A 9,506-nucleotide genomic window follows, 5' to 3' on the forward strand; every position below is an offset into this window, starting at 1 on the left:
TATTTCCCCCTATTTCCCCCTATATTTCCCTATTTCCCTATTTCCCCCTATTTCCCCCTATTTTCCCCATTTCCTTCAATTCCCCCATATTTTCTCCTATTATTTAACATTTTCCCTATTTCCTCCTATTTCCCCCCTATATTTCCCTATTTCCCCCTATTTCCCCCCTATTTTCCCCTTCTATTTAACATCCCCCTTATTCCCCCCTATTTCCCCTATTTAATTCAAATTATTTCACATTTCCCCCCTATATTTCCCCATTTCCTTCCATCCCCCTATTTCCCCCTCTTATTTAACATTCCCCCCCATTTTCCCCATTTAATTCAAATTATTTCAACATTTCCCCCCTATTTCTCCCCCATTTTTCCCTATTTCCCCCATTTCCTTCTATTCCCCCCTATTTTCTCCTACTATTTAACATTTCCCCCTATTTCCCCCCTATTTTTCTCAATTTCCCCCTATTTTTCCCCATTTCCTTCCATCCCCCCTATTTCCCCCTATTATTTAACCCTTTCCCCCATTTCCCCCCATTTTCCCTATTTAATTCAAATTATTTCAACATTTCCCGCTATTTTCCCCTATTTTTCCCTATTCCCCCTTTTTTTCCCTATTTCCCCCAATTTCCCCCCTATTTTTCCCCATTTCCGTCTATCCCCCCTATTTCCCCCTATTATTTAACCCTTCCCCCCTATTTTCCCCTTCTATTTAACATTTCCCCTATTTCCCCCCCATTTTCCCTATTTAATTCAAATTATTTCAACATTTCCCCCTATTTCCCCCATTTTTCCCTATTTCCCCCTATTTTTCTCAATTTCCCCCTATTTTTCCCCATTTCCTCCTATCCCCCCTATTTCCCCCCATTATTTAACCCTTTCCCCCTATTTCCCCCTCATTTTCCCTATTTAATTCAAATTGTTTCAACATTTCCCCCTATTTCCCCCTATTTTTCCCCATTTCCCCCTATTTCCCCCATTATTTAACCCTTTCCCCCTATTCCCCCCTATTTTCCCCATTTCCTTCAATTCCCCCCTATTTTCCTCTATTATTTAACATTTCCCCCTATATTTCCCTATTTCCTTCTATTTCCCCCCATTTCCCCCCATTTCCTTCCATTCCCCCCTATTTCCCCCTATTATTTAACATTTTTCCCCATTTAATTCAAATTATTTCAACATTTCCCCATTTCCTCCTATCCCCCCTATTTCCCTTATTATTTAACCCTTTCCCCCTATTTTTCCCTATTTCCCCCTATTTCCCCCTATTATTTAACCCTTTCCCCATATTCCCCCCTCATTTTTCCCCATTTAATTCAAATTATTTCAACATTTCCCCCTATTTCCCCCTATTTCCCCCTATTTCCCCCTATTTCCCCCTATTTCCCCTTATTATTTAACCCTTTCCCCCTATTCCCCCTCATTTCCCCCCATTTAATTCAAATTATTTTCCATTTCCCCATTTCCTTCCATCCCCCCTATTTCCCCTATTATTTAACCCTTTCCTCGCTATTCCCCCCTCATTTTCCCCATTTAATTCAAATTATTTTCCATTTCCCCCCTATTTTTCCCCATTTCCTTCCATCCCCCTATTTCCCCTATTATTTAACCCTTTCCCCCTATTTCCCCCGTTTTCCCTATTTTATTCCATTTATTTTAACATTTCCCCCTATTTCCCCCTATTTTTCCCTATTTCCCCCTATTTTCCCATTTCCTCCTATCCCCCCTATTTCCCCCTATTATTTAACCCTTTCCCCGCTATTCCCCCCTCATTTTCCCCCATTTAATTCAAATTATTTTCAATTTTTCCCCCCCACCCCGCTGATTTCCCTCCCCCATTCTCGATTTTCTCGCTGATTTTTTTTCCCTCCTCCACCCCAGCCTCGTCCTTCGGTCCTTCCGGCCGCCGGGGCAGACAGACGTACACCCGCTACCAGACGCTGGAGCTGGAGAAGGAATTCCACTTCAACCGCTACCTGACGAGGAGGAGGAGGATCGAGATCGCGCACTTCGCTCTGCCTCAGCGAGCGCCAGATCAAGATCTGGTTCCAGAACCGCCGCATGAAGTGGAAAAAGGAGAACAAACTGCTCGGCTCCTCGCAGCTCAGCGCCGAGGAGGAGGAGGAGAAGGCGGCGGAGTGATGCGGGAAAATTTAAAAAAAAAATTATAAATATTGCTCCGCTAAAAAACGCAGAAAACGCCCTAAAACCCCCCGAAAAACCGACAAAAAAAACCCAAAAAACCCCAAAAAACCCCTCAAAAAACCGACAAAATTTAAAAAAAAATTATAATTATTGCCCCACTAAAAAACGCAAAAAAAAGCCCTAAAAAACCCCGAAAAACCGACAAAAAAACCCCAAAAAACCCCTCAAAAACCGACAAAAAACCCCCTAAAACCTAAAAAAAAACCCGACAAAAAACCCTCCAAAAACCTCAAAAAAACCCCCCATAAACCCCCCAAAAACCAACAAAAAACCCCCAAAAACCTCAAAAAACCCTACAAAACTCCCCCAAAAAACCCACAAAAAATTCAAAAAATCCCCAAAACTCCCCCCAAACAAACGACAAATAAAACCCCCAAAACCCTCAAAAAAAAAACCCCAAAACCCCCCGAAACCTCAAAAAAACCCCAAAAAACCCCAAAAAACTCTCCAAAAAACCCCCTCAGACCCTCAAAAAAACCCCCCAAAAACGGCCAAAAAAACCGACAACAAAACCCCAAAACAACCCCAAAAAACCCCTAAAAAACCGACAAAAAAACCCCAAAAACATAAAAAAAAAGACAAAAATACCCCAAAACCCCCTAAAAAAACTCAAAAAACCCCCAAAAAACCCCCCCAAAAAACTCAAAAAACCCACAAAAAACCCCTAAAAACCCAAAAAACCCCAAAAAATCCCCGACAAAACCGACAAAACTTATTAAAAACCGAGAGGAGAAAAGGATAAAAAATGGGGATTGAGGGATTGGAATTGGGAGAGGAAGGAGTGAGAGGGAATTTTCACTCCTGGCCCCCAAATTCCCGCTGGATTCCTCCAGAAGCGACCAAAAAACGCAAAAAAATTAAAAATAATTAAAATAATCCGGATTTTAGCCGCGTTTTGAGGGTTTTTTTAACCTTTCCCTCCCTCTCCGCCTCCCCCCTTTAAACGCGAATTAATTAAAATAATTAAAAAACGAAGAGATGGAGAGAGAGAAGGAGGGAAAGAGGTAAAAAAGGGGGGAAAATGATAAAAAAAAATTAAAAAATTAAAAAAAAAAAGGATTCCTAGGCGTGTTCCCACCCTCGTGTCACTGTTGGTAACTGCTAACTCTTGTATTTCATGGAAGTGCTGCAATATTTGTCATTTTCGGGTGCTTTTCGTCCTCATTTTGTCCAAAATGTTTCATGCACGGTCGACTTTTTTAAAATTTTCTTTAATTTTCTTTAATTTTTAATTATTTTTTAACCTCTTTCGATAAATGAATCAAACCCTGAAGTTTTTCGTAATTCGTTTCGGGGGCTGTTTATTTTTTTTTGTTGTTCTGATGGGGTTTTTTTTGCTTTTTATTTTGCTTTTTTTTTTAATTTTTAATTTTAATTTTAATTTTAATTTTAATTTTAATTTTAATTTTAATTTTAATTTTAATTTTAATCAGGAAACAAAAAAAAAATTATCTACTGACGGAACGAGTACTACCTACAAGGCTGCAAAAAAAAAGAAAAAAAAAAAAAAAAAAGGGGAAAAAAATGTAAAAAAAAAAAAAAAATTAGAAAAATAGAAGAGCAAGGACAGAAAGTTCTATTTTATTAATTTTTTGTACGTGTCGTGTTTGGAGTTTGTCTTAGTGGAATTCTCTAATAAAAGCCAATAAAAGGCTCCGATCTCACCCTCACCGCCCTCCCCTGTCGTTCTTGGCGCTGTTTTGAGGAAAATTTCCCTTTTTCCGGGGGGGTAAAAATGAGATTTTTCGCCTCCCCCTGGGTGTTGATGTTCCCTGGGCTGGTGGGACTGGCAGAGCTGAGAAAAATCTGATTTTCCCCCTTTTTTTTCCCCCTAAACCCACCAGGAGCTGACATTTCTGCTCTCTCTCTTTTTCTCTCTTTTTCCCTTTTTTTTTTGTTGTTGTCGTTGCCGTCCCAGCTCCGCCATAAATCAAGAAAAACGGGCAAAAAAAATAAAAATAAAAATAAAAATAAAAATTCCGCTCTGGTTTTTCCACCGCCTCAGGTTTGCCAACATCCGCTCCCCTCACCCCCAAATCGCGGCAGAAAAAACCAAAATAATTTAAAAATTCATTAAAAAATCCAATTTTTTCAAGGAATTCACGCCGGAAAAAAATCCTCAGCGCGCGTTTGAACTGGAAAGAGGAAAAAAAGTGGGAAAAATCGGAATTTTTTCCCCTCGGAAAAGGCGAATTTGGATTTTCTCTGCCGGGGAAGGTTTGGCGCTCCTCAGCGAGGGATTTTCCTGCGAAAACTCCGATTTTTCCCCGGTTTTGGGGAGGAAGATCGAGAGGAGAGGATTTTAATTTATTTATTTATTTATATTTTTAACGCCAGCCGCTTTTGGAAAAATCAATTGGAGGCAGAAGTTCGGCAGCTGCGGGACGTTTACTGTTATTTTTATTGCCCCCCTAATTATTGTAATTAGATGTCACTTTCAATATGGCGCGGCATTCCCGACGAGTTGCAGGCGAGCACGAGAAATTCCTAAAGTGCCTCAAAAGGACGAGAAAGAGGGGCTAAAAAATCCAAAAAAATAAAAAAAAACAAAAGGAAAACAAGGAAAAAAAAGGAAAAAATAAAAGGAAAAAAAAAGGAAAAAAAAGGGAAAAAAAATGAAAAAAAAAAGAAAAAAAAAGGAAAAAAAGGAAAAAAAAAAAAGGAAAAAAAAGGAAAAAAAAAGGAAAAAAAATTAAAAATAAAGAAGGAAAAAGGCGGAGAAAATGAAGCAGAGAGGAGAGAAGAAGGAGAGGAAAAGGAGGAAAGTTTTGCCTAAAAATTCCGGCGTTCTCCCCAATTTCCGAGCGCTTTTTGCGGACGGGAAGGAAAAACCGCGCGGCTCAAGGCTCAGAGAGGACCTGGAAACGCTCAGGAGCGGGAACATCCTAAAAATCAGCCTGGCCGACCGTCCCCGAGAGGATTTCGCCTTTTTTTCCTTCCTCCCACCCGTTTTTCCCATCCCCAGGTTTTGTTTTTTCTCTCCCCCGCTCCAGAATTGAGGCGCGAGCCCGAAGGAACCTCGACTTTTCCACCCCAAAAATCAGCTCCTCGTCCCCCCTCCCCAACTCCGGACACCCCTCCAGAAACCTTCCAGCCGCCCAAAACCTCATCCCAAACTTCTGCAGCGCTTTCCCGACGCCGAGAATTCTCCAGAAACACCCCCAAACCCGGGGTGGGGGATGGGATGGGATGGGATGGGGGGCGCCGCGCCCTCTCCTCACTCCCCTCTCTATTTTTTTTGGTGCTATTTTTCTCCTTTTGAAAAACTCCAAGCGAAGCAGAACCTCAGCGTGGATTGTTGATTTTTTAAAAAATTTTTTGGGATTATTTTGAATTATTTTGAAATTTTTTTTGGAATTTTTTGTTTTGAGGAGGGGGGTGGCGGCAGAGGGTGCAGTGACGCGGCGCGGCCGGCAGGTGGCGCGCTCCGCCCGGGCGGGCGGCGATGGCGGCGGCGAATTCGGGGGCGATTTCGGGGCCTTCAAAAAAAAAATGAAAAAAAAAAAGAAAAAAAGCGGCTCCGCGCTCGTCATTATTTGTAACCACGGAGCATGAATTACCTCTTGAGGTCATCAGCGAGAATTTACGACTGGTCAACAAAAGCACGTGACGCCCAAACGCGCCCCCCACCCTCCCCCCCCGCCCCCCCCATATTTGGCCGCGTACATAGCAAAAACGAAGTACAGTGCATCGCTATAATTCATTAATACATCATAAATCGTCAAGCGCGGGGGTTATAACGACCGCCAGCCACAAATCAAGCCCTCCAAAATAACCCAAATGAGCTCTTACTTTGTAAACTCGTTCTCAGGGCGCTACCCAAATGGCCCCGACTATCAGTTACTAAATTATGGGGCCGGCAGTTCCGTGAACGGTTCTTACAGAGATCCAAGCACCATGCATTCCAGCTCTTATGGCTACAACTACAATGGGATGGACCTTAGCATCAACCGCTCGGCCTCCTCCGGCCACTTTGGGGAGAGCTCCCGCGGTTTCCCTCCTCCAGCTCAGGAGAGCAGGTTTAGACAGGCGTCCAGCTGCTCCTTATCTTCTCCCGACTCCCTGCCCTGCTCCAACAGCGAGAGCCGCGGAGGCAAACCCGCCCCGTCCCCCTCCGAGCCGGCTCCCGCCGCCGCCGACACAAATTTCACAGAATTAGACGAGAGCGGCGCGTCCTCGGCGGCCGACGAGGGCACTCCAATAAGCGGCAGCATCCCCCGAGCGCAGGCAGAGCCCATCGCGACCTCCACGGCAGCGACAGAAGGGCAGGCACCTCAGATATTCCCTTGGATGAGGAAACTTCACATTAGCCATGGTACAGCTCCTTCTGTTTCGTGGTTTTGTTTTGTTTTTTCCTCCTCCCCCCCGTCCTTGTGGTTGTTTATTTTCCGCCGCGCACCCCACCCCGGTTCCACCTCGCTGTTTTTCTCCGCTGTTTCTTTCTCTTTTTTTTTTCCTATTTTTCCTCCATCTCTCTCTCTTTCTTTTTGTTGTTTTTTTTGGTGTTTTTTCCCTCTCTCTCCTTCCCTTTATTCCGCCCAGGCGCTTTGATCAGAGCTATTTATTGCTTTTGTATTTTCTGCCTCCAAAGCGGGGCCGGGGGGGCCGCGTGTGTCTCTCCGCGATTTCATTTTCCTTTCGCGCTTTTCTCCCCCGAGCTCTCGGTGGGAAAAAGCGATTTAAAAACCGAGAGGAGAGGAGGGGGGGATTCCTCGGGGTGGGAAGAATTGAGGATGAAAGCGGCAGATGGGGCTCGCAGCCCCGATTTTCTGCGGACAGACCCCCCCAAAGCCTCCTGGAGACCCCCGGGAGGGCAGAGCCGCCCCCTCCCACCCTCCCCGGCTCAATTCTGGTTTTTCTGGCGGAGAAAAGAGCGGCCCCGAGCTCGGGAACAGCCAGGAGGGGAGAGGAAAAATCAAAATAAAAAGGGGAAGAGATTCCCCCCGAGCTGTTAAATTATGGATATCGAGGGGGGAAATCGGGGGCTGGGGGGGGAAGGAAGAAAAAGGAGACGGAGCGGGGGGGGTGATGTTATCTGGGGGGCGATTCGCGGCTTGGAAATCCCAAAAAAAAACCAAAAAACATAAAAAATAAGCGCGAAAAAGAGGCTTAAAATGAAAATAAAAATGAGAAACGGAAAGGGCGCTGTTGTCCGTGTTACCCAGACATGACCGGACCCGACGGGAAGAGGGCGAGGACGGCGTACACCCGCTACCAGACGCTGGAGCTGGAGAAGGAATTCCACTTCAACAGATACCTGACCCGGCGGAGAAGGATCGAGATCGCTCACGCGCTCTGCCTCAGCGAGCGCCAGATCAAGATCTGGTTCCAGAACCGCCGCATGAAGTGGAAGAAGGACAACAAACTGAAAAGCATGAGCCTGGCCTCGGCCGGCAGCGCCTTCCAGCCCTGAGCCTCCCGAGGGGGGGAAAAAATAAAAATAGATAAAAATTTAAAAATGAAAAAGGAGCGGGAGGTGAAGAGGAAAATGGAAAAAATGTCAAAAAATTTAAATACCCAAAGGCGCAGAGGATGCTCCGAGCGGAGGGTGGAATAAAGAGCGAGAGGTTTGGGACTCTCGGCGCTGATCGATCCCAAAAGCGGCTCCGGGATCCCCTCAGGACTGAGCTCTCCTCCCCGAGTTTGGGGTTTTTTTTTGTGGGTTTTTTTTTGTCGTTCGTTTAAAAACAACAGCCAAAAAAAAAAAATTAAATTTAATTTCCAGATGCTCCTGCTGCTCTCGTTGTCCTCAATGTGCGTGTCCGTGCTCTCTTGGTGCTTTCTGGAAAGCTGGCGTGTGTTCTGTGAGCCCTTTGAATGTGATAATTTATTTATGAATCCGCGACAGATTCTTGCTTGATTTCTCGGGATTTTCAATTTTTTTTTAATTTTAATTTTTTTCCCCTCCTTTTCACCTTTTTTTCCCCCCGATTTTCCCGCTTTTGGGTGAGTTTTTCTCCGCCTGAGCGAAAATTTGGGGGTTCCTGCACTACAGTCGCAGAAAGAAAAAAGTGTTAAAAAACCAAAATGTAAAAAAAAATAGAAAAAAGAAAAAAAAAAAGAAAAAAAAAGAAGAAAAAGCAGCTCTTGTATCTTTCTGTCTTAAAATTGTCCAGTCTGTGTTTTAGTCCAAACTCCAGGCCAGGATTTCTAATCCCGGCCTCATTCCCAGGCGTTCTCTTAGACGTGGGGTGAACTTCACTATTAAAAAAAAATTATAATAACGCCGATAATTAATAACTCAAAAAAAAAAAAAAAAAAGGACAAAAAAAAGGGGAAAAAATTTAAAAAAATACAGAAAAAAAAATGTAAAAAAAAAGAAGCGGAGGGCGCTGGGATGTTTGTAAATATTGGGAATATTTCTGCCGTGAGTCATAGGCGGGTGTAGCGGGCAGAGCGAGTGTTCGGTGTCAAAATGGATCTGTCGTGTCTGGCGGCCGGGGATCCCTCGGCCCCGCAGCTTTTTTTTGTAATTGTTCGTAGCTTTACTCGAATAAACGTTTCCCCCCACTCGCCAAGGCTCCAGCTCGCCTTTGTACCCCCCGGATCCCCCCAAAATCATAAAACCCGCCCGGAGCCCGGCGGTTCCTCAAACGCCCCGAAATCCACCAAAAAAACCCCAAAAATGCCCCAAATCTGCCCCAAAACCGAGCAGCGCCCCCAAACCCTCTCGGCCCCCCCAGAATTGGATTTTTCTCCCCCAAATCTCCTTTCCCTGCCCCCTCCGAGAGTTTCGGGGCCGCCAAAATTCCACCAAACCGCCCCAAAAATTCACATTTGGAATCCTCAGAGGTACCAAAGGCGCGTCCCCCCCTCCCACCCCCGGGCCGCGCCGAGGTTTTGTTAGACCGGGATTATAAATCAGGCTAAAGCCGAGCTCAGCGCCGCCGCTCCGGGCGGGTTTTACCTCTTAGTCCCGGCTTTAACTCGGGTTTACCGCCGCCGCCGTCCCCGCAAATCCGGCTCCAGCAAAGCCCGGTCTAAACTCGGCTCGAGCCGAGCTTAAGCGCGACCCCTCCGCCGCCTCCGCGGCCCCGCCGGGGCCGGGCTGGAGGAAAGTTGAGCTCGGAACTTACCAAACTTTAATCTCGGCCACACTTTGGGGACTTCTTAAGTGATTTTGAGAGGGATGCGGAGCGGACTGTCGGGTCCCAAACCATTTGCTCGGTCATATATTATATTTTTTTTTCCCCTAATTATTATTTTTTTGTTAAAACCGATAGCCAAACCGTCTTTTTTTCCCTAAAAAAAAGTAAGGGAATGACATTTCGATGTCAAATGGATCAAACGGTGCGGTGGGGGGGTGGT

General features: G+C 45.1%; 2 protein-coding genes across 2 annotated transcripts in view; both read left to right on the plus strand.

Moving 5' to 3' along the window:
* LOC311163221 (homeobox protein Hox-B6-like) overlaps positions 1–2,438 on the plus strand; it is a gene marked incomplete at its 5' end in the record, with an annotated part of 14,985 nt that extends 12,547 nt beyond the window's left edge. The window contains 2 exon segments of the mRNA XM_084221991.1: positions 1,875–2,002; positions 2,004–2,438. Coding sequence (XP_084078117.1) covers positions 1,875–2,002; positions 2,004–2,135 — 260 coding nt within the window. The 3' untranslated portion in view covers positions 2,136–2,438.
* A 3,540-nt stretch (positions 2,439–5,978) lies between these two features.
* On the plus strand, positions 5,979–7,617 carry LOC311163214 (homeobox protein Hox-B5-like; the record flags this gene model as incomplete). The annotated part of the gene is made up of 2 exons (XM_084221984.1): positions 5,979–6,513; positions 7,364–7,617. The coding sequence occupies 2 exons, from the start codon at positions 5,979–5,981 to the stop codon at positions 7,609–7,611; spliced, it is 783 nt and encodes a 260-aa protein (XP_084078110.1). The 3' UTR covers positions 7,612–7,617.
* Between the last annotated feature and the right edge of the window lie 1,889 nt (positions 7,618–9,506).

This window comes from Fringilla coelebs (genome assembly GCF_963513975.1).
Source record: "Fringilla coelebs genome assembly, chromosome: 27".
NCBI lineage: Eukaryota > Metazoa > Chordata > Aves > Passeriformes > Fringillidae > Fringilla > Fringilla coelebs.